General features: G+C 34.8%; 2 protein-coding genes across 5 annotated transcripts in view; both read left to right on the top strand.

Annotated features, from left to right (window-relative positions):
* The window catches only part of PDE1A (phosphodiesterase 1A), a 455171-nt gene that overhangs the window by 284253 nt on the left and 145803 nt on the right, over nucleotides 1-25115 (top strand). For all 4 annotated transcript variants that reach the window (XM_007494476.3, XM_007494477.3, XM_016433729.2 and 1 more), the window contains one exon: nucleotides 13894-14007. In XM_007494476.3, coding sequence (XP_007494538.1) covers nucleotides 13894-14007 — 114 coding nt within the window. The remainder of the gene's footprint in view (nucleotides 1-13893; nucleotides 14008-25115) is intronic.
* Nucleotides 4506-9700, top strand: LOC100020247 (myotubularin-related protein 10). The gene has a single exon (XM_056794100.1). It carries the CDS (start codon nucleotides 4616-4618, stop codon nucleotides 6923-6925), a length of 2310 nt encoding a protein of 769 aa, XP_056650078.1. The 5' UTR covers nucleotides 4506-4615; the 3' UTR covers nucleotides 6926-9700.

Below are 25115 nucleotides of genomic sequence, written 5' to 3'. Positions count from 1 at the left end.
TGAGTCTCATGTATAATTTAAGAACTATCCAACTGTAACTTGTTAATTAATTCTGTTTTTTTTTTAATTTATGAGTGCTTGGAAGTCTTCTATTTTATTAAATAACTATACTTTTCCCTAGGAGAATATAGTCAGTTTTCCCGAGTAGTTGATTCTTGGTAGGAGACCTAGTTCCCTTGCTTTCTGGAATGTTATATCCCATGCCTTTTGGTCTTTCAGTGTAGATGCAGATCCTATGTTATCCTAACTGTGGTTCCATGGTATCTGAATGATTTCTTAGCAGCTTTTAATATATTTTTCCTTGGTCTGGTAATTCTTGAATTTGGCTATAACATTCCTGGGTGTTGTCAATTGAGAATTAAGCACAGGGGGTGACCTGTGGATTCTTTCAATCTACACTTATCCCTCTTGCTCTAGAATATTGGGTCAGTTTTCTTGGATAACTTCCTGTAGAATCATTTCCAGGCTTTTTTCTTTTGTCATGATCTTTTGGTAGTCCAAGGATTCTTAAGTTGACTCTCCTGGACCTGTTTTCTAGATCTTTTGTTTTGTGAATGATGTATTTCATATTTCCCTCAATTTTTTCATTCTTTTGATTTTATTTTATAGCTTCCTGCTGTCTTGTGAAGTCACTTGCTTTTAGTTGTTGAATTCTAGTTTTTAAAGACTGAATTTCACCCTGGCTTTTTGGTCTTCCTTCTCCTTCTGATCTTTCATCTCCTTTACTTCATTTTCAAGCTGATTAATTTTGGCTTTCAAAAACTGTTTTCTCTTTCCAGATAACTTATTTTGCTTTTTAAGTTCTTTTTCCAGTTGTCTTCAGCCTCTCTTAATTGTTTTTTGAATTGTATTTTGAGTTCTTCCAAAGCCTGTGTCCAAATTGCTGGAGTTTTTGTGTTTTTGCTTGGTGTTCCTTGATCTTCCTCTGTTCCATTTGCAATTTGTTCATTGCCTGAATGGAAGCTGTTGATTGTGACTTCTTTTTTCTATTGTTTACTCATATTTTCCCCCTTCTTCCCACCCCCAAACCCATAATTGCCTGTAGTCTTGCTCCTCTCATTTTCTGAATCTGTTGGTTTGGGCTATACTATCCTGAAGGGGCTTCTTCTCTGCTCTGCTGATTGACCAGGTTAGGCAGATGGTATTAAAGCACGCTGAGGTCAGACCTTCCCCAACTGACTGCAGAAACTGAAAAGAAGCTGGGCTTCTCACTGGCCTGTAGTTTGTTACAGCCTTTACCCTTGGAGTTTAGTCAGCAAGACTCTCAGATTAGTCTGCATGGGAGGGATGTTGGAGATTTAGCTTCTCTACCCTCTGAAGGCTTCTTATCTGCCATATTGATAAGATTAATCCAGGGTAGAGTTGATCTGCAAAGTTGGCTGTGCCCTTAGGCCAAAACCTCAAGAAAGGAGGGGTGCCCAAGATGGTGTGTCTTGGTTGCACCTAGGCTGCCTGCTCTGTGCTTCTCCTTCAGCTGCCTCTATGCTACCTGTGTTCAAAGCCCTGAGCCTGGCACAGCTGTGCCAGCAAGGTACTCCCTCTGGACTAGAGCCCTTGCCTATCCAGAAATTCCAGCCACAGATGGAGGCTTAGTACTGTAGTTGGGCGAGGTGTCCTGGGACCTTCCTTTTTCCTTCCCCTTAAACCCACATATTCTAGAGTTCAGGCTTTTTTTGGGGGCGTGTACTTTTGAAGTTGAGTACAGCAGGAGTGTTCCCTAGCTCTGTCCTATTGTTAGATTTGGTTTTCAGTCCCCTCAAAGCATTGTGTTTTTGATTTGGTAAAGAAGGGTTTGTGGAGGTCTGAACTTTTGCTGTCTCTATACCACCACCTTGACTCCCTGTTCCTTGCTAATTAAGCACCTATTGTGTACTAGACACTATCCTAGGCCCTTTAAAAATAATAACCCAAGGAAGTAGATGCTATTATCTCCATTTTACAATTGAGAAAACTATGATAACATCTGAGAGATTATCAGTAACTGAAAGGCTAACAGATTTCTACAGGGCCACACACAGGTAGTGAGTATCTGAACTCAAATTTGAACTCAAATTTGAAATTCAGTCATGTGAATGACTGTACTGAATCTTTGTGGAAATGTTAAATTCCTTTTTAAAGATATTTATTTTTTCATAGCCTCTGCCCAGAGGAAATACCCATTTGATTATTTCTATAGATTCAGGGCACATACCTTTTTAACCTGATGTTATGTGCTCTGAAAATGTCCATCAGTCTCCTGTCTCCTTTTTGACAAGTTATTGTTATAGTTATTGTTGTTTTCATTATTTGGTTATCATTAACACATTAGGTCATAAATTAACACCTTGAATTAGAGCAGTGATTTACCATTTCCTTTGAGATTTTACTTGCATATTAAATATTTTCTGTTTACAGCGTCACATAGCTCCAAAATGCATTGGTTGCAATATTTTTTAGTCTATCCAACCAAAGCAAGACTGATCAATACCAGAAGTCAGTATGTTGATTGGTAAGGATATTGTTAGATTTGGCCATGTAATTTTATTTTAGGAGGAAAATGTGAGACTCCTTAGGTATATATAAATTGTATTGAACAATTATTTTCTTTCAGAAATGGCAAATCTTTATTTGAACTAGAAAAATACTCATTTTTTACAGATCAGTTCTTTTATATCAAAAGATTGAATTATTTATTCTCTGCAACTCTACTTGCTTGAATGAATCAGAGAGCCAAGCATTTATGTTTAAAGATAGTGTTGCTACTTTGAATTCTTTCTTCTCTTTGAGAATATGCCCTGATCATTAGAACTGACAGAAGTACCTTCAAAAAGCTAAACATATCAAAGTTGGCTTAGTTCACATTATTCCCTTTTGACTTTACGACACCATGGGGGGTAGGTCTATATTTCCCTTTGGAGAATGTTTCATGTATCATTTAGAGGTTTGATATTGCATTAAACTTTTCATATCTTTGGTAGTCTAATTGGAATCTGATTATATTTTAATTAGATTATATACATAAAAATGTAATATAAATGATGTTATATATCAGTTTTGAAAAGATATTTTTCTATCTCTAGATATTGATTAGAAAGTTAAAGCTTCACTCATCCTGTATTTTTTAATGCTGATAGTTTATAATTTCATGGTTGATGCTTCAATGGATCTTCCATATCAATGATCAATTCTTTCCAATGATGTCCTCTCATTTGTCTTCAAATAATATCCATGTCCTTCTATAAATTTCCACAGCAGGTGTCATTGAAAGGGTTGGTGACCTTCTAGTTCTCTTGACATGGCATGAATATAAATCAAACTGTCCTTTGGTTATTCCTTAGTCTTGTCATCTGATCAGTGCACCTTCATAATTTCATCATTTGTTACAAGTCGGCTTCTATCACATACACTATTTCTAGTAATATGGAGAGCAATACTGTATCATCATGTTACACATGTTCTTTTAAGGAGGACTGAAAAAAACAGAAAGCCAGATGTCACTTTTCTTTGTATATTATGGATTTTACAGATTTAAAAATATATTTTTTTTATTTTTATAATTACAGATAATGGATTTTGATTTGACATTTCACTTGGCTTCATCCACTAACTCCAAACTATATTAATGGCTCAAATCTAGGCTTCTAATAATACTTGCTACTTTATCATATATTTTTGGATTTTATTTTTTCTCATATTCTTTTATTTATGTGTCTGAAACTTTCCCTTCTCAAAAAGAGCAAGACTGTTAAGCTTCCTTTTTTGTCCTGTCTAGTTCTCACTGAGCTTTGTAGGAATCTAGCAGGTATCCAACAAAAATTTGTTAGAATGAATTAAATGTCAGAGTTTTTAAAAGTTACTTTTTTGAATAAACTATCCATGTATTTTCTCTGATATCATCAATAATTCTATGGTTCTGTTCACTGCTGAGCAATTAAGGAATGAATTTCAGTTCAAGGAAGAGAAAATGTATTGTGCTTATAAGCAACTGGACTGGGTTATTTAATAAAGTTACTATCAATTGTATAGATGAGCATCACAATATCTGGAATCACAGCTGTTATCTTTTGGTAATCTTCAGGAATTAATTGTAATATGCTTAAAGGTGGTAGGAACTATAGTAAAATCGAAAGAACAAAAAGATATCTGGGCCAAAAGAGACCATTTGTATACTCTCAACTCTCCTTTTAATTAATTGTATGGCTTTATTTTTCTGGTCTAATTTTCTCATCTGTAAAATGAGAGATTTGAACTTGATGATCTCTATAGCCTTTTTCAAGTCAGAGTTACTGTATCTTTGTGATATTACTTTAAGTTACTGTGTTATTGGTTGGAAGCTAATAAAATAACTCAGATTTTCAATTACACTTGCAAATTCACATAGCACTTTATAATAGCTGAATGAGGTAAACTTTGGCTATAGTAGTCTTATTCTGCTGATAATAAACCAAAGCTAATAAATGGGATGCAAATGACCTATGATAATAAGTGGCAGAGCTGCAGTTAAAAACCAGACCACCCAGGGGGAGGGAAAGCAACCCTGCCTCCGCCACTGTCCCCCCGCCCCAACCGGGGTGGGTCACCCCACCACCCTCTCTGAGGAAGGGTGGGAAGGAAAGAAGCACCCGCGAGGGGCACCATGTTCTCTCTCAAGCCGCCCCGACCCACCTTCAAGTCCTACCTCCTGCCGCCCGCTCCTCCACCTCAGGATGAAGATAGGAGTATTCCTGAACCCAAGATTAAAAAGCTGGACCCGGTGCTTTTGCCAGGCGAAATAGTCGTAAATGAAGTTAATTTTGTGAGGAAATGCATTGCAACAGACACAAGTCAATATGATCTGTGGGGAAAGCTGATATGCAGTAATTTCAAAATTTCTTTTATTACAGATGATCCAATGCCATTTCAGAAATTTCATTATACAAACCTTCTCCTTGGTGAACATGATGTACCTTTAACATGTATTGAGCAAATTGTAACAGTAAATGACAACAAAAGGAAACAGAAGATACTAGGCCCCAACCAGAAACTCAAATTTAATCCTACAGAGCTAATTATCTATTGTAAAGATTTCAGAATTGTCAGATTTCGCTTTGATGAAGCAGGTCCTGAAAGTGCCAAAAAGGTGTGCCTTGCAATAGCTCATTATTCTCAGCCAACTGATCTCCAGCTACTCTTTGCATTTGAATACGTTGGGGAAAAGTACCACAATACAGCTAAAAATATTAATGGAATAGACTCTGGAAGTGGAGGAATACCTGGTGGTAATAGTCAAAAAACTCCTTTATTTGAAACTTTCTCTGATTGGGATAGAGAAATCAAAAGGACAGGTGCCTCAGAATGGAGAGTTTGTTCAATTAATGAGGGCTACATGATTTCTACTTGCCTTCCAGAATATTTTGTAGTTCCATCTTCTTTGGCAGATCAAGATCTAAAGCTCTATTCTCATTCTTTTTTTGGGAGGCGGATGCCATTATGGTGCTGGAATCACTCTAATGGCAGTGCTCTTATAAGAATGGCCCTCATAAAAGATGTATTGCAACAGAAAAAAATAGATCAAAGGATTTGTACTGCAATAACCAAAAGTCATCCACAGAGGAGTGATGTGTACAAATCTGATTTGGATAAGAATTTGCCTAGTATTCAAGAAATACAAGCTGCATTTGTAAAACTTAAGCAACTCTGTGTTGATGAGCCTTATGAGGAAACAGAAGTGAAATGGTTGTCTTCACTGGAAAATACTCGCTGGTTAGAGTATGTTAGAGCATTCCTAAAGTATTCTGCTGAGCTTGTATATGTGCTGGAAAGTAAACATCTTTCAGTTATCCTTAGAGAGGAAGAAGGAAGGGATCTGAGTTGTTTCGTAGCTTCTCTCATTCAAGTGATGCTGGATCCTCATTTTCGAACAATTACTGGATTTCAAAGTTTGATACAGAAAGAATGGGTCATGGCAGGATATCGATTTCTAGACAGATGTAACCACTTAAATAGATCTGCAAAAGAGTCTCCCTTATTCTTGTTATTTCTGGACTCCATCTGGCAGCTGTTAGAGCAATATCCAGCAGCCTTTGAATTTTCAGAAACTTATTTAATGTTGCTGTATGACAGTACACGGATCTCATTGTTTGGCACTTTTCTTTTCAACTCTCCTCATCAGCGAGTAAAACAAAGCACAGAATTTGCTATTAGCAAAAATATACAACTCGGTGATGAAAAGGGCTTAAAATTTCCGTCGGTTTGGGACTGGTCTCTTCAATTTGCAGCAAAGGATCGCACCCTTTTTAATAATCCCTTATACATTGGAAAGAGTGCACCATGTGTACAAAATGGGTCAGTGAAATCATTTAAGCGGACAAAGAAAAATTATAGCTCTACATTAAGAGGAATGCCACCTTCCTTTAAGAATGGACTCATCAATGATCAAGATTTGCTTCCAAGGAGAAATTCACTAATATTGAAATTAAAGACTGATATAGAGCAAACTGACAGCCAGAGCACTGATATGGAGCAATATTTTAGAGACTGGTTTTCAAAACCTGTTGACCTGCATGGTGTAATTCTACCCCGCATTTCGGGAATACACATAAAACTGTGGAAACTCTGCTACTTCCGTTGGGTTCCAGAGGCTCAGATTAATAATGGTGGCTTCATTACAGCATTTCATAGAATATCTCTTCTGACAGATGAAATAGATATGCTCAGCAGGAGTCTTCGACAGTACAAGAGCAATTCCTCGCAATCCAGCTATTCAGAACTGGATCAGAGTAGGATGTACTTTAAAGCAAATGGTATAAATGATACATCTGGGACGCCAGAGTTTCTTTCCTCTTCATTTCCGTTTTCACCTATAGGGAACCTTTGCAGAAGAAGCATTTTAGGAACACCATTAAGCAAATTTTTAAATGGTGCCAAAATATGGCTGTCTACTGAGACACTAGCAAATGAGGACTAAAATGTACTTTATGAACATTTGGAAGAAAATGGGAAATCTTTTTCCTCCAAGTTAACATTGCTAACTGTGGCATCTGAAGGTGTAATAATTTTATATATGAGAATAATAGTTGAAATTTGCACAAATATTTAAAAGCAAACCGAATCATGCTTCAATCGCACAATTTTTAAAGCATAAACTTTGATTTTGATTTCCTTTCCCTGTTTTTTTTAGGTCTGGCTCATTTTCAGGTGATCTGAAAGCAGAAATTTCATTTACTACTTTAGGGGATGAATATGATTATGCTAATCAAATTATTATTATTATTTGCTGTATCTATTTTCCAACTGCCAAATGAGGTTTCTCTGATTGCAGTTCAAGGAAGCAAAAACAAATATATGAAACAAAAAAAAATCCAGAACAACCACATGATATTGCCAAAAAGGTTGACAAGAGTAGGAACATAACTTTGAAACTAGGTTTTAGTATTTCTATATTTACATAATTCTCTAGTTACATTATCTCTTAATTGGTTCTGACTAATGCTTATATTAGTGCACTGAGGCCATAATTTATTTTTTTAAATCATCTTGTCAAATAAGGAATCTTTAGAACAAGGTTTTAAAATTTTATGCCCTTCCCTTTACTACACAGGAACTAACTTTAAAATGATATGCACTGTTAATCTTGAAATGTTTGCTGTAGATAATATAATTATAGCCTTAGAAGTGCCTTTAATTGAAATGAACTTTTTAAGATATGTATAACACACAGTGAAATGTAATTTCATTTTTAAATAGGATGTTAAAATCCTAAAGTGTATTGTAAATATCATTTTCCTATTCAGACTCATAAAACAAACTGGAAATTTTGGAAAGCCATTATTTGGGGCCTTTAAACAGCATAGAACTTTTAAGTGCCAGTATGCAGAATGCTTTGTCAGTTAGAATGAACCTTTATTTAGAAAGATCTGAATTTGACAGAAAGGTTTAATTTGGATTTTGGTAAGTCGTTGTCAAAAAATGAAGTGCTTCTTTTTGTGTTATACTGTTTGCTCATGTTTATATAGGGGAAAACTCAAGTCTATACTGTGAAGATTCAAATTTTCGTTTTTCCCTCTCTTGAAGGAATATCTGCTATCTAAAGAAAAGGAAGTATTCATTGTATGTGTCACTGACATTTGATAAATTTAACTAATCTCTTATTAGAAAAATTCAAATCACCTACTCAGATAATGGGTCTAAATAGTCAACAAAGAATAAACTGTTGGGCCTAAAGGACAGAAGTAGAAGAAGTAAGATCTCTCAAATGCTATTCTTATTTTGAGTAGGAAAGGGAGAGAAAAGAACTTGTCTTCTGCTTGCACCTATTTTTGTTAGAAACTTAAACAGAAGATAGGGACAAGTGAAGGAGAATTAAGGAAATAAGGACACAGCAGTGCACTTCATGTTTGGGGATATTTTGTTCAGCCACTTAATTAAACTATTGTAATATGCACATATTCATTGCAATAGCATTAATACCCTTTCCCTTTTAGGAGTGATTTAAACCTTGGCCAAAGACATGTTCAGATTGAAGCTTTAGCTAGGAGAGCTCCAATATAGGATCTTGGTTTTGAGTCTTTTTTTTCTACACTTCTTCCCTCTTTCCCCATTCCCCGTTTAAAGGGTTATACTCTTAAAAAGGTAACCAGATTGTTTACAGTTTCTTAAACTGCCAACTTATTTGGGATCTTTAAATTTTTGACTTGATAAAATAACTAGTCAACATATTTCACTTTGAAAAAGTGACTACTGCCCAGGAACAATAAGTTTTTGTGTTTTTCAAGGTTTTCTAAGATTGTGTCATACTTGTATATTTAATGAGTAGCTGTTTCTATTTGATGGATAATTTGCCTTTTTATAAAATTGTTTGAATGGTTATTGATTGCTTCTTGGACTAAAGAGGCAGAGATGTTTTTGTAACTTGTCTTAAGAATTTTGTCTTGTTTATAAATTCAAAGTTTTGCTAGCCTGTTGGATATAAAAATAAGGGTTACTTTTAGTTTATAATGGAAACTTCTTGTTTGTAAACATTTATAATTGCTTATTGATTGAAAATCAATTCTTTGTTCCTCAAAGTGCTATAGATTTCCATCCCATTTATTTCAAGTTTTTTTCTCTTTTTGAAGCTGCTTCATTGTTAATATAGTATGTCGACTGTTATGAATTCAAACATTTGGGCTTAACTAATAGTCTACAGTTGTCTTCCCTTACCCATGCAATTCATCTTTTTGTTAACTTTTGAAAAAAATATAAGTTTTCAAATTAGGTACTATTAATGCTGATTTATAAAAAATAGAAAAATCTTTATAAGCTTATTTTTATAATTTTCTAGTTAAAATCTGCATTGGTTTTCATTGATCTATTATAATAATTATTGTACCATATTGTACACAAAATGAACAACTGCTGAAAATTTACTTCCTTACAGAGTGGGTGAAACAAAACTGCATTGAGGTACTGCTAACAAGAAGTGATGTGATGGCAGAGGTCATGGTAGTGTAAACTGAGCACAACTACAGTACATAGACTGTACCAAAGAAATCTGTAATACTGTAGAATTCTATATTAACATTCCTATTAACAACCTTGTTTTTGCAATAATTGTGCCAATGTGCTTTCAGTGATATAACGTAAAATGTACAGTGCCTGGCCACTTATGCTCAGATGGAAATTTATATTAAAACCAAAAACGTTTGTAATCTTTTATTTAAGTAAAGGATGACTTATACTAATAAACAAACTTTTCCACACATCTTTTAGTTACAATAACTACTCATGGCAGTAAACTCAGTTTTGTAAAAGTTGACATTAAGTAAAATATGAAACCTTTGTGCCTAAAAAAAAAAAAAAAAAAAAAAAAAAAACAGACCACCCAAATCTAAGATAAGTCAGTGGTTTTTGCCCCACCGCCCTATCATACTACATTGTTGTTGTTGTTGTTTTTCCATCTAGCACCCTCTCTCTCCAACACCTGGTGAAATTGATACTATTAAGGGCCTAATAGTCTTTTAAGGTGAAAGAAGTGTGATCATGCAGACAAGAAGCTGTGAAGTGTTAGAGATTCTCTCTGTATGTGTCTGCAGGGCACAGGAGTTGAATTTGGTCAATGTCTCACCAATCTTATAAGCAGAATAATTACTAGGCAGGCAGTTTCTAGCTTAGGTTTTATAGGCAGTTTACAAAGTGACTTAAAATAAATCTGATAAGATATATGAATATTACCTGGATTGAATCTGATTTTATATGGGGAGATGGAGATGTGAGGAATGAATTTTTCTAATGTCTCATATAATCTGGTTGCTTGTCACATCTGAAGTGTCAACTTTTGTGATTTAGGATAGTTTTCTTTTGACCTAATAAGTGTACTTATTCCTATTATTAATTTATTCTTTAAAGGAAGGGCTTGATGCTTCAGTTACCATAACCCATTAACTCCAGTGAGTGTTAATGGTTCACTTTGAGACTTGTGATAGTACTTAACTACTGTATCATATGTTTGTGATTTTATTTTTTGTAGTTGTGATTTTTTGGCAAGTAGGAACTTTGACCACATAAATACTTGTTGAAATGTTTATTAGTTTTAAAAGTACTCGATTGTTTTGTGGGGTGTAAGGAGGGCCTGAATATTAATATGGGGCAAATAAATCTTTGTAAGTTGCTGGGTCAAAGGGTGCAACATTATTTAATAGCCCTTTGGGCATAGTTCCAAATTGTTCTGCAAAATGACTGAACTAGTTCCCAACTCCACCAACAATTTATTAATATGCCTGTTTCCCCTCATCTATACCAGCACTGGTCATTTCTGTCTCCTGAATGTGCTTGGTTGGGTGTTTCTGCTGCAGTTTGTCCTGCATCTTCCTCTATTTAAGCATAGATGTTAACTGCTTACTCCTGTACTCTTTATACACTGTTCTCTGCTCAACTTCTCTCTCTGTCATCATCATTGTCCATCTGCCTCTTATGCTATTCTTCTCCAAAGCTCTCTTCCCCTCTGCTACTTCCTACTATTGCTATTAAGATCATTTGGATAAGAAAGGATTATCAGTTGCAAAAAACAGGAAAATACTTAGCAGATGCTGCTTAAATTGAACCTTGAAGGAATATTAGAAGGATTGCATTCCAGGCACAAACTATACCCTGCATTCCAGGCATAGGTAGAGCCATTGCAAGATAGAGTGCTATGTGTGAGGAACAATAACTATAAAGGTTAGATTGGATGGATCAAAGAGTACAAGAAAGAAAGTAAATTGTATAAATCTGAAAATGTTGGATGGAACCAGATTGTGAGGGACGTTAAATGGAGAAAAGAAGATTATATATTTCAAGTCAGAAGTGATAGGAAGCCACTGGGAAGTGATATGGTCGTATCCATACCTCCCCAAAATTTCTTGGTAATTTAATGACTGATTGATTTTAGATTAGTAGTATCTTTTTTTCATTGATAAGGGATATAAATGGAATTAAGAGTAAAATATTTACAGGCAGTTATGCCATGTAGCATGTATTTAATTACTAGCTACATTCCAAGACCCAAGATGCTTTGTCTTGGGTCTGGAAATCATCCAAAGTAATTACCAAGAAATTCAGTCAAAATATCATAGAATAGTACCTCAGTGTTTTTTTTATAAATCATAATTTGTTTTGCAACCACATTTTCTAGGAAAGGGATTAAATCCTAACAGGGAATATAAGCAATAAATCTTTCTGCATATTGTATCTCTGAAGAATGAGAGAGTAGGAAACATATATTCTTTGTTTCTGATGTGTCCAAGTCATTTAAGAAAAGGATTTTTTGCTTACTCTATTGAAAGAGAATCCTTATAAAATGTATACATAATTTATATAAACCTTATTTCAATACTATGAGAACCTGTAGTCACCAGCCATTATTCATGAATTTCAAGAGCTTAACTTTTTAAAAATGGGAAAATAGCCAACCTGGGCTCTGTGGGGAATAACCAATAACTGAAGACCACACCGTGTGAAGTTACTTCTCCTGCAGAGAATGTGAAGGAATAGACTATGTTGTATCTGCAGCTCACATTCTCTTCTAGCCACTTGCTTCATTCTAATTTAATTCAATTCTAATGTAATTGATGACATTAATTATTCTGTTCTGAAAATACAGCTTAAGATCTTAATATATATGTAGTTTCTTCTTAATACTTTATTCCAAGTATAATCCTGATAATAGTATGTGCATTTGAGATGTTGAAATGTGAGACCATAGAAAGTATACTAAGTTAAAGGTTGGAAGACATAAGTTTGGTGTCCACACCTAATGCTTATTACTTTAGTGATTTGTTCCTTTTGAGCCCTGTGCCTCTTCCCTCAGTTATAAAATTAAGGGGTTGGACTAGATGATTGATCTCTGAGATCCCTTTAACCTTTATAAGTTTGACCTTTGATCCTGTGTTTTTTTTTTAATTTTCCCATAAATTATCTAGTGTTTCTTTTTCTTGTTATGTTTAGTCTAAGGAAATGTGCTTATATTACTTTGGACAGCATTATAGTAAATGTCATTAACTGTACAAGAAATTCATGAGGAATGGGAGGGAAAGTTATGTTAGGCTCCCTCAAAGGTATAGTAGAGCCTAGTAAAGAGAAGCCTAGATTTAGAATGGATTTGATACATAAAATCAAGCTTAAGAGAGTGAGGAGGTATTTTTGTCCCAGGCATGATGATGTTGGAGTGGAATCCAAGAGAGAAGCTAATGGGAAATGGTTGGACTTTGAGATCTCTGAGTCCATTTTAAGTGGAGGCTTTTAGGGAAGTTATTTGCTCCACACTTCAGCTCTCCAAACAGAGGGATAAAATTGAGAAAATGTCAGTGAGTGATCAGTATAGATATAGAAAGCATCCCTATAAATCGGGGGGGGGGGTAGATGTGTACCAAGAAATGAGTACAGAAATAGAATAAACAAGATTAGAAAAAAATAATACTGGGAGATTTCCTAGTCTTTGAAAGAACACGTGGCTACAAGTATCACACAAACAAAACATTAAAAAGATAGATTCAAAGCTTTTTTCAATGTTCTAAAAGTTGAACAAACTAGTTAGCCAGCCAGAATCTCATACATCCCCAAAAGAAACAAGTCTAATTAAACAGATTCTATAAGTAAATTAAGTCATATTAAAGATTAAACTACATTTGTTCAGCTTATTTCATCTTGGATTATAGGTGATTTTATGTGGCCATCTGATCCTTTGAAGCATTTTTCCTTGAAAATTCTAGAATAAACCTTATTTTGTGTATGAGGAGAGGGACTGAGGAAAGTTGAGAAAAAAACCTTAGAGTTTTGACCCAAATGAAAAAATTCTTCAAATTCTTACCATTTTTCTTCCTGCCACACTTCTTACTTCTTTTGCCTTAAACCAATTATTTGACCAAAAGGTGTGGCAAGAGGAGTGGTCAGTGGAGGACTTGAATTTTTCCTTAAATAAAATTACTGAAAAGCAACAAATCTATTGAAAAAAAACTATTGCATTGCATCTATTCCACTATTATATATACACATATGTGCATGTATGTATGTGTACTCACATATTACCTTCAATGTTCCCAAACATGCCATGAGTTCTGCATGGAATTTGGTTTCAATATGTGTTATAGGCAACAGTTTTCAACTTACATTGCATAAAAATGCTGACCTATATTGGTAGATGGGGTTCATCTGGGAGCTCTCTAGAGTTCATGAAATCACAGGCTCAGATCCTATTCCTGTGCCAAAGACATCAGTAATGCTTATAATAAAACATGTATAGGTAAATAAACATGGCTGTGTAGGTATTCAGATATATACCTTTATTAGTATCTACTGTATTCTTAGAAATGATTAGCAGGAAATTGCTGTTTTGTATTCTTCACACAGAAACATGTGAATGTCTGAAATTCTTCCCAAGCCATCATAAAATGGATTTTCCTTTCTCTTTCTGTTTCTTAGACTAAGATGTTTAGTAAAACAGCTGGAAAAAGGTGATATCAATGTGGTAGACTTAAAGAAGAATATTGAATATGCAGCATCTGTGCTGGAAGCCGTTTACATTGATGAAACAAGGTAAGTCTTCACTTCTCTGTCCACACACACAAAACCCTCTAGTGGATCCTGGCCACAGAACCACCATGTTTAGAAATGTGAAGTTTTTGCCACTGATAAATGAGACAAGACCACCAAATTTCCACTATTCTATTTTTTGCACTTTGCTGTTGTGCTGGGTGTGGCCCTGCCCCTCCACATAGAGTATAACAGGGCTGCTACACTCTACTTAGGTTCAAAGGCAATGAGATCTAAGTCAGTGTGATGTTGCTCCCAGGCTCTGTGAATCAGGGTAGAGAGTCCTTCAGAAAGAAATTAAGACAAATACAATAGAGGAAATGGGGGGGGGGGATCCACCCTTATCTAGTTTCCTCTTACAATACTTTGAAGAGTACAGGCAATATGGGGTCTAGAAGAGAAGGTATCTAATGGTCTTGAGCTTTGTTTATTCATTTTTCTTTCTCTTGAAATCTTGATTCAGAGATGTTCTGACTTGTTTAGATGTCCTGGAGGACATCTCTTTTTTTATTCTCTTCTCTATAGATATATTTACATGAATTTTCTTCTTGTTGTGACCTTTGGTAATTTCAGTCTTTTTCCCTTATATTCTCCTATCACTTTCTGACTCCTTCTTCATGTGATACTTCATCTTCTCATGCTGAGAAATTCATTTTTCACCAGTCTCTGCTCCTGCTACCAAATGACTTCTGGTTGGACAATGAGCTAAATTTTAGTCCTCTTTCATTCAGATAGGATGGAGCCCTGACTCCCACAAATATCTCCCCCAAAACACACTCGGCTCTTCCATCCTTTGGCTGGGACTGATGCAGCACAGTACATATATTGCCTCCCCAGGCAGAGCACTCTCACTTTACCTTCTATCTCCTCAGCTTTTGAATTTTGTTGTGGCTTATTGCCACAGAATATCAGAATGTGGTGGTAGAGGGCAAGGGGAAGGTGGTGTTGGTAGAACAGGTTTTAGTAGCCATGAGGGAATTGCAGAGTGGATCCTAGAACATGTGTGGGGCCTACAATGTGGGAGTTGGTGGGAGAGGGGATGCTGAGTGACTTGGGGTTAGGAAATAATTATCTTTGCTAATTTATAAGGTTTTTACTTAATTAGAATTCTTGGTGTCTTAGCCTGTGGAGACAACTTGAATTACTTTATTGTTTACTCATTATTCTTTTTTTTTAAAGAATTTTGACATGTTCTGAGGATGATATAAACAGTTTAGACCACTGACCAATTATGACATAGTGTTAATCTTTGAAAAAATATATTATTTTAGCAAATACATAAATGTTTTTGTTTTGTCTTGGGAATTTTTCGTTATATTGTTAATGGACTTCCTATTTCTAGGATTTCCAATTCTAAAATCATTGATAATGCAGGTACATAAAACCATGAAATCTGAATTCAATGGTTCTTCCGGCTCACTGTTTCCTTTTTTGAAACAATGATAATGATGATAATAGCTAAAGTTTATATACTACTTTAGGTTTGAAAAGCTCTTAAGAAACATTTCCATGTTTTCTCCTCACAAATCTGTGAAGAAGGTGCTATTATCATCCCTGTTTTACAAATGTGTCATCCATGTAGGATTTGTCTGATGAGCCATTCAGTTTATAGAGGCAGCTTGTGAAAATACAATAGCACTGCTAAATAATGAACTATATTCTGCATTATTTTATTTTTATTAAGTGTGCTTTCTTGAGCTGGTATAAAAATGGCCTAAGAATTTACCCAGCCCTTCTTCCCATCTTTAAATAATCTCTTACTGTAAACAGCAAAAGCAAGATGTGAGATTAAAAAGAGAAATGCCACATACTAGTCCTCCTTGACCTTTTCCAGTTTTCTCCTGAATTAGTTACTTGGGATGATGGCCAAATCTTTGCTAGTTTTTTTTGAATGAACAATTGAAGTTTGTTACCAATTCTTTCTTAAGCTTAATAATGTTCGACCTTTGAAAATAGTTTTGAGGTTGAAGTAATTTGCCCTAGTCCTAAGTAACATCAATCAATGTAAACCAATGCAGGTTAACCCTACCCTCCTCCCACAACTCACACACATGGGTTGACGAACTATGATGCACTGTATTTATAAATATTTTTGTGTGTTTTTTCTTCTTGATTTATAGGGTTGTTTTTTAAACAATTCAAATAGCCAGACATAGGAAGTGAAAATCCTCCTCAAATGCAGTAGTATTCAAATACACTGTGATGGCAACCATACTGAAAGTATTTTTTTATGGTAACAGCAAAATATAATAATTCTTTTCCTCTTAGGTCATCATAAGCTTTCTCTCCAGCTATTTCTTTCTCCTTTTCTTCCTTACTCTCCCATTCTATCTCTTCTAGCCTGCTTCTCCCCTTCTCTTTCCTCTTTAGCACCCACAAAGACATGTACATGCAACCCTAAACTCTTCACTTATGTGTTTCAGTGATAACATCAGAAACTTTAGGTAAGAATTTGACTTTTATTTTTATTATAGCTATAGATTTAGAGCATGATATTCAGCAGGTATGCATGATTTATTATCCCACATCCTTTTTCTGATGTTTTCAAAGGATTAAAATAGATTAGTGGAAACATAGATCATAGTTATGAATCAAAGAGCTAGAAATGACTTTACAGAGTCTATATCTCAACCCCCCCAACTTTTCAGATAAGGAAACTGAGGCCTAGAGGAGTTAAGTGAGTTAACCTTAACCTGGGTCATAGAGCAAGTATCAAATCTAGATCTCAATCCTAGGTCTTTGATTGGTACTTCTCACTATATCATACCTTCTTCCCTGACATGAGGGTTATCTTTAGGCATTTGAAAAGCTGTCACTTAGAAGAGGGAACAGACATCCTGACTGTAAGAAAGGATCAAAACCACAAGAAATGGGAGAAAGTTTAAAAGGGCCCATTAGGAGTTTATAGGATTATATCTGAAAGTAGAAGGTATGCTTAGGGCAGGAAGGAATATTCAGAATTTCAGACTTGGAAAGGATCTTAGAAAACATATAATCCACTTCATACCTGAAAAAGAACTCCCTCTGTGACATATATGACTGATATCAATCAAATTATCAGCTTAGTATTATGTTAGTTATAAAATATAATGGCAATTAATAATTTCCACACTGTCTAATTTGTCCCTCATTAGAATCTTGTGTCATAGATGGAGTAGATATTTTTAGATATCAGATACTGACAAAAACTGACCACTACCATAATTAGAGGGAAAAGCAAGGTGATTGTCAGTTCCAACCAATGACAACTGCTAATTCCAACTAATAGTCCATGGAAAGGGCTGTGGGTAGAAGAGAAGACATAAATAAACGCTTTTAAAACCTGAGCAGGCAGCTAGGAGGTGGAGGCAGATAGTGGATAGAGCTCTGGGCTTAGAATCAGGAAGACCTGAGTTTGGAACTCACCTCCGACACCAGATGCATGACTCTGGATAAGTCACCCAACCCTCCTTGCCTCAGTTTCCTTATCCATAAAATGAACTGGAGAAGGATGTGGAGAACAACTCCATCTTCTTTGCCAAGAAAATCCCAAACAGAATCATGAAGAGTTGGATACAACTGAAATGACTTAACAACAACAAATAACAAGAATCCATAATATTTATCAACTGATACTAATATTTCTATCCTATAAATAAAGGAAAGTGGGGTCTAGGGAAATAAGTCACATGCTCCAAGTCACAAAGCTACTACATGGCAAAAATGAGACTAGTATTCAGGTCTTTTGACTTCTGATCCATCACTTTTCCCAAAATACCACACAATATTCCTGTAAAACAGAAGTTCTTAACCTTTATTTGATCCTGGACCCCTTTGAAAGTCTGATAAAGCCTTTGGAATTTAATTCAGAATAATGTCTTAAAATGTATAAAATAAAATATATAGGATTACAAAAGAAACTAATTAGATTGAAATAGTTTTCAAAAACTTTAAAAAAATTCGTGAAACTTGGTTCCAGGTTAAATATCTCTACTGTAGTAGGTATCTAATAATTCCTTAATCAGCTCATCTGAATATTAGATCTGAAGCTAATTCTGAGTGGAGGAAATATTTAGTGAGCTACAGAAGTAGTTAGATTATCAAATCAAAATTGTAGCAAATAAAAATTGTAGCTAAGATAAATGCAACAAGATGGTGCAACCTTACCAATCTTTTGGGATCATTGTTGGTCATTGTATTAATCAGAATCCTTAAGGCTTTCAAAATAGTTCTGGTTTATAATGTTTTTATTGTATAAATTGCATTCCTTAACCAGGACTGTTTAAAAACACGTTTTAAGGAGAATAACCTATTGCTATAAATTGCTTATTGATTGGCTGCAGACATTCAGGGTTGTGTCAAGTACAAGATGTACTTGAAAAGATGGGCATTGTCCTATACCATATCAGTCTGTGTAACCTACAGAAAGTCACAGAGAATTTAATACATCTCGGGTTTAGGGAGCCCTCATTCCTACTCTTGTATTAAGTGCCTTGTGCCTATGTGGAGGCTCCCCTCATACAAAAATGATCCTGTCAGAATGTGTATAGTTACATATTCTTGAGTAGAATTGTCTCTAAAATTATGTATTCATGTATTAACCATCAGAAACTGCTGATGAAATAAAAATGAAGATTAGGGTAAGGAGATATCAGTGTTGAAATTATACATAGCCTATCTGCTGCATGTCTGATATAGATTTTCATCTTCACTTTTACCTTGAGGGTATGTCTGTGTGAGACACTCACTTCTGATCCCACAGATGGACAAGGTGAATAGGAATGATTTGTGGAAATTCCCAACCTTGATATCCTTCATTATCCTCTTGACCTTGTTCCTGACTTCTCAATTTAATTCTCAATCCCATCTAACTTCTTTTCAATTAGATATATATTATCAATTCTCATTAATGTGTAATTTCTTTTAGGAGAGGGACTATCTATCTTTTTGCTTATATTTGAATCCCTGGTGTTTAGCACAGTGGCTGGCAAATGGTAATCACTTAAAATTGTTGTTTTCTTCCTTTTCTTCCTTCCTCCCTCCCTTCTTTCTTCTTTATTTCCTTTAATCCTTCCTTCTTCTTTTCCATTCTTTCCTCTTCCTTCCATTTCTTCCTCTCTCCATCCATCCCTTTCTTCTCACTTTCCTTTCCATTTCCTTCCATCCCTCACTTTCTCTTTTCCCTCCCTCTATCCCTCTTTTACTTCCTTCCTTCCTTCCTTCCTTCCTTCCTTCCTTCCTTCCTTCCTTCCTTCCTTCCTTCCTTCCTTCCTTCCTTCCTTCCTTCCTTCCTTCCTTCCTTCCTTCCTTCCTTCCTTCCTTCCTTCCTTCCTTCCTTCCTTCCTTCCTTCTTTCCTTCCTTCCTTCTTCCTTCCTTTTCTTCCTTCTTTTTTCCTTCCTCTCTTCTTCCTTCCTTCTTTTCTTCTTTCTTTCTTCTTTCCTTTCCCTCTATTCCTTTCTTCTTTCCTATCTTTCTTTCTCCCTCCATCCCTTCCTTTCTTCTTCACTCCTTTTCTCTTCCTTTACATGAGGACTAACATATTAATTGTTAAAATTATGACATTTTGGATTAACAAAAGATTTCAAGAGCTCCAGAGAATATTGTGATACTATGTTATATAATCAGACCCAAGGGAATGAAACAGGTCAACTCTTGCTCCTTTCTCTTAAAGATCACACAAATTTAGAATAAGGAGGTGTCTTGGAGAGAGTTTATCTCCATCTAAATTTTCAGATTAGAAGACTGGTATAGAGAAATTACACAATCTATTCGGGACTACAGATTTAGAAAGTTTTTGAAAAGAGATAGTTTCGTCTGATTCCAAATCTCATCAACTATATACCATGACATAATGGTTCAATGTTGAGTTTGAATTTGAAAGTTTTAGTTCTTATAGATTTTGAAAGATACCATATTTGCATTAACATAATGAACTTTTTAAAACATTTCTAATGAGGAGTATTCAGTATTGTTTCAATGTATTATTAAAAACTGAGCTACAAATGGAAATTATATTTTTTCCTCATGAATATAACTAAGACAATAGATATATAGTAGGAAGAAGAGATGAGAAGGTGTCTCAGTTTTATTTTTATTTAAATTGAACTTGAAGATTGCTTATTTTTTAATGTTTTGAAGCAGATAATTTTATCCTTACAATTTTTGTCAGAAAGTATTCTAGAAAAGCAGTTTTTTTAAACTTAGAGTTGCTTAGAAAGAATTAATTTACATATTAAACAGAAAGAAATAGTAATTACTACAAATTAATATTAAAAACAGATAAAACATAGGTCAAAATGCCAGTGTCCACTAAAAATTTTCATTTGAAACATAAAACAAAAATGAAAATTAATCTCTCATAACTTGGATATGAAGGAAGAATCTTTTTTAAAGTCAGTGGAATTATAACAAGTAATATAAAGATAGAAAAGTGTCTTTTTGCCTTTACTTCAGGATAATTCCATAATGAAAAGAGCTGTTTATTTTGTTTTGAAATACAAATGCTAGTGTGTATCTATATAGCAGTTGGATCCATCTCCAGAGACCATTACCAAAGATGTGTAATTACACTCCAATATCAACGGGCCTAAAAAAATTACTTATTTGATTTTTTTCTCATTTAAATTTTAATATTTATAATACTTTATCCTGGACCTTAGAAGTAGTCAAAATAAGAATCCATATATGCAGTATGATTTTAGAAGTGAGAGGAGAAAAAATACTCTCCTTTCTATCACCAGTCTCCCCATTGTCCACTAACTAGCACAATAATTCATAAAATTCCACAGACTTTCAGCACTTTGATTTAAGCCAAATGAAGTATCGAACCCCTTTTAAAATACATATATTGTCATTTTGGTCCATGTGTATGTACCAAATCTGTAATTAAGCCTAAATATTGATTGAAGAACAGAAGGCATGAAGGCACTCACTCTCAGGAGGGTGTAAGTTAGTGTAATTGAGGAGAGGAAGTATATAAAAAAGGGTCTAAAAATACCAAAAAAAAATCATAGAAATGCTCTGAAGATGTACTTTGCCTAATTGACAATTTTGCAAGGGGCCATACCTGATCCATGTAAAATAGAGTGATACAGATTTAGATGCAGTGACAGGAATTTGAATTGACATTTTAAAAGAGTTGGTAGGCAGGGGAAATGTAGTTTTACCTTGGAAAACTTTTTAAACCACCTAGTACAGAAATTTTGAATCTTTTCTGTTGTGGATCCATTGGCAATCTGGTGATGACTGAACTCCTCAGAATAACACAGTTTTTAAAAGAATTGTAATTGAAGGCAATGTTAAATTTCAATTAGTGATTAGTGAAAATAAAGATTTCATTTTTTCCCATCCATGTTCATAGATCTATCCACAAGTGCCTTAGAGGTCTGTGAACTACAGATTAAGAATGCCTGATCATTTCATTTTGTAACTAAAGAGCAGAAATAAAGTGATTAGGAAATTCCTGAAGCAATGGAAAAGTTTGACAATGTTGTTTCATTTTGCTAAGTAAATTGAGAAATATATAGAATCAATTTCCCTGAGAGTATTTTGCCTTTCCCATGAATCAAAGGCCAGAAATATGAGCAAGAATAGTTGTTTAAGGAAGAATCCTTGGATAAAGTAGAAAATAGCACTGGAAATCAGAAGCCAGGAGATCTGGTTTGAATTCTGCTTCTGCTACTCATTGTCTAGGTAATCTCAGGAAGATCATTTTAATCCTTTGACTCTTAGTGATTAAAATGAGGAATTCAGACTAGGTAATACCTAAGGTTGATTGACCTTAGGCATGATGAATAAAGATGAGAACTAAATACCAGTTGTATTCTCAACCAGAATAATGTGTTCAGCATCTTTTCGATTTTTGAATCTTTTGAAATAGAGTAAATTTTTAAGTACATAAATTTAGAGAGATTTGTGTTCAGTGATATTAGTATAGCATAGGCACATAATATACAGCAGAGAAAATTATGATTTTCACCAACCTTGCTATTTTGAATGTGAGGAGTAAGGAATGCTGTGCTGAGGGTTACTCTTTTAGGCTTTTCTCATCCTGAAGATAGGGTGTGAACACCACTCTTACTGAAGTCCCAGTGAAATGTTTTATGTTTTAATAATCTACCCATCTGTGGAGCATCCTTAATGGTAAGATTCCTTCCTTACCATAAGTAAAAGAATAATGATGATAAAAATTAACATTTATAGAATCCTTTAAGGATTTTATGTTGTTTTATTTAACTTTTCTCATTTAAGCCTCATAATAACCCTAGGCATTGAATGGTTTAGGCTTTATTATCCCCATTTTTAAATTTAAGGAAACTGAGGCCCAGAGATATTATGATTCTTTTTGTAGTCATACTGCCAAGTGTTAGAAAGGGCATTTTAATGCAGGTTTTATTGACTCACGCTCCAGTGTTCTATCTATTATATACCATGCTGCTTCTCAAAAAAACAAACAAAAAAAATTTTTTTTTAAATCTTTTGACCAAATATTCAATTCACTGCATCAATAATAATTTTACATAGTTATTCAGTGTTCCTGGAGTAGTACTATTTATTGTATGAGATAACTCTCAGGAAGGGACAGGGGGAAGAATATGGTGATGTTTTTTAAAAATCAATTAAAAAAACTTATTTTAAAAAGATTCTAATGAGAGCCAGCCAATATAGTGGAGTAAGAGGAAGTAACACAGCCTAGTTTCCTATTAGAACTACTCCACAAAGATGAAAAGAAAAACAAAACAAATCTTACCAGACTGAGAGTTATGAGCAATAAACCCAAGGAAAAATCAAAGTGACTAATTTGTCTGGTCCAAGTAGGGGAAAGGAGAGAGATAAAAGTCCTCAGACACTGGGAAATGGTTCTAAGCCAGTAAGAGAGTTAGCCAGAGTATTCCAGCATGGAGACTGAACTGGGGTCATTTGTGAGAACAAAAAGAGTAACCAATGTTACCTATAATACTTTGTAGGGTACAGGAACTGCTAACTGAGAGTTTTTTGTTCATCATCTACAAATAATTCTATCTTGTATGGATTTAGAAGTGGTAACATGGAACAAAGAGCAGTCATGGGCTGATCTACTTGTCAAGGAACAGGAACAAAAGCAAGGAATAGCTGTGTAGCTCTGACAAGGGGGAAAGCAATATATGGAGGATAAAAAGGAGTATAGATTTATGGAGGGAATGTTCATAAATGAAGTAAATTCTAAGCATGGAGAGTATGTCTCAAAGAGGGGCTTAAAAGGAAATATATAAATGACCTTTTGGGAGTTGGGCAGAGGAAAAGAAGAAAGGTGGGCAAAATTAGATGTCATTAAGCCTAAAGCATTAATTCTAAGCCCACTCCCTTTTGTTCAATATACATAATTCATGTTCAGTATATATAAATAAGTAATAAGGAAGTTTTGGGGAAAGAAAAATATAAAGCAACAGAGTAAGAGATAAATACAATAGATAACTGTGAGTAGTAATGGGATAAATTTACCCATAAAATGGAAGACAGCAAAATAGATCAGAAAACAATAATCCAAAAAGCATGGTGATTAAAAGAAATACATGTGAAACCTGAAGATTAAAACAATTTTTAAAATAATGAATTTGAGCAAAATCTATCATTTTTCAGCTGAACTAAAGAAATCCTAAGGTAGTGACAATCATCTTAGATGAGGAAACATCGAAAATAGAATTGATTAAAGAACATAAATATGGAAACCACATTTTGTGGAAAGATACAATAGAAAATGAATTAATTTCAATACTAAATATATATGTGTACACACATATATATTTAAATAAATTATATAACATCTAGATGCTGAAAGGGAATGTTAAATGAGTTATATAACAAAATAGATAATGATACTATAATGGTTAAAGACCTAAATGGACTTCTTTCAAAGCTAGACAAAAACAAATGAGAAAAAAAATAAAGGACTACAAAAAATTTTATGTCTTTGTCAGTTATTGAATGGAAATACAGGACAATACAAATAGTTTTCAGATGAGCACAACACCTTTTAGAAAAAAAGATCTTGTTTTGGAACCTTTTGAGCTTGGTGTGTCAAAATTTGCCAACAAAAAAACAACAAGAATAACTTGGGTGGTGTGTCACTTCAAGAAAAACAAAATCAAAATTTTGAGATATTTATATTTTAAATAACAAAAATGTATAATTATACAATGTATTTAATAAATCAAAAACTAATTATTTAACTTACCTGCTTAGTGACTTCTTCGTTCATTTGTCAGTCAGTTTCTTTTGTTGGTTTTGATATTATTTAACTTGTGTTGGGTGCATTGAACTAAGATAAGTGAGGGGGAGGAGCAATTCTTTAATTAACCTGCCTATTTGTGACTTTTTTGTTGCTGAATTTCATTGGCTAAATCTTTAATTGAAGGTTGATATTTTGTAAACTTCAAGCCCAAGCAAGCACTACTAATTTCATCTGTTAATCTTTTTCTTTTGTTGGATTTGGATATTATTTAATATTGAGAATAAGGTTTCACAAAAGTAACTAGAGGAAAAAAAATTGTTAGTAAAATCATTGAGATACTTTTCAGGGTGCTAATTTCAGGGTGGTAATTGGTTCCAGGCACTCCTCTGTTGCATGTGTGCCAGAGCCCCACCCAGTCTTCCATAAGGTCTGCTTTCCCCCTCCACCACCCCCCGACCCAACTCCTCCTCAGCAGGCTAGCTGGTCAGGGGCCCCTTGAGAGCAGTGGCCACCTGCCAGCCTGCTTGCCCACACACACTCCTACTCCCTACCCTTGTGGGAGCTTCACGTGGCCCAGCTTCCTGGTGTACAACAGGCTACTTGCCACCACCATCACCCCCTGCCCTGTTGGCCAGCATGTGGAGCAGCCCTCCTCCCTAGGCCAGACTGGGGCATGGTCATGGCCACAGCTGCAGGTGGTTTCCCTAGCCCAAGACTTGCTAAGGGGCTGTATGTCATCGAAAATAGCTATTCATGTCAGTGCTGATACATGCGTCATAGGTTTGCCATCACGGTGTTGGAAGATAGTAGCCCAACATACAATTGCAGAAAAATAGAAAAAGTAAACATCTTTTGCAGATCACAAGAAAATGAACTTCTTGAAATGAGTATTGGTAAAGAAATTAAAATTAATTTGAAACT

The sequence above is a fragment of the Monodelphis domestica genome, chromosome 4 (genome assembly GCF_027887165.1).
Source record: "Monodelphis domestica isolate mMonDom1 chromosome 4, mMonDom1.pri, whole genome shotgun sequence".
NCBI classification, from domain to species: domain Eukaryota; kingdom Metazoa; phylum Chordata; class Mammalia; order Didelphimorphia; family Didelphidae; genus Monodelphis; species Monodelphis domestica.
This window is presented reverse-complemented; position numbering and strand designations above follow the sequence as displayed.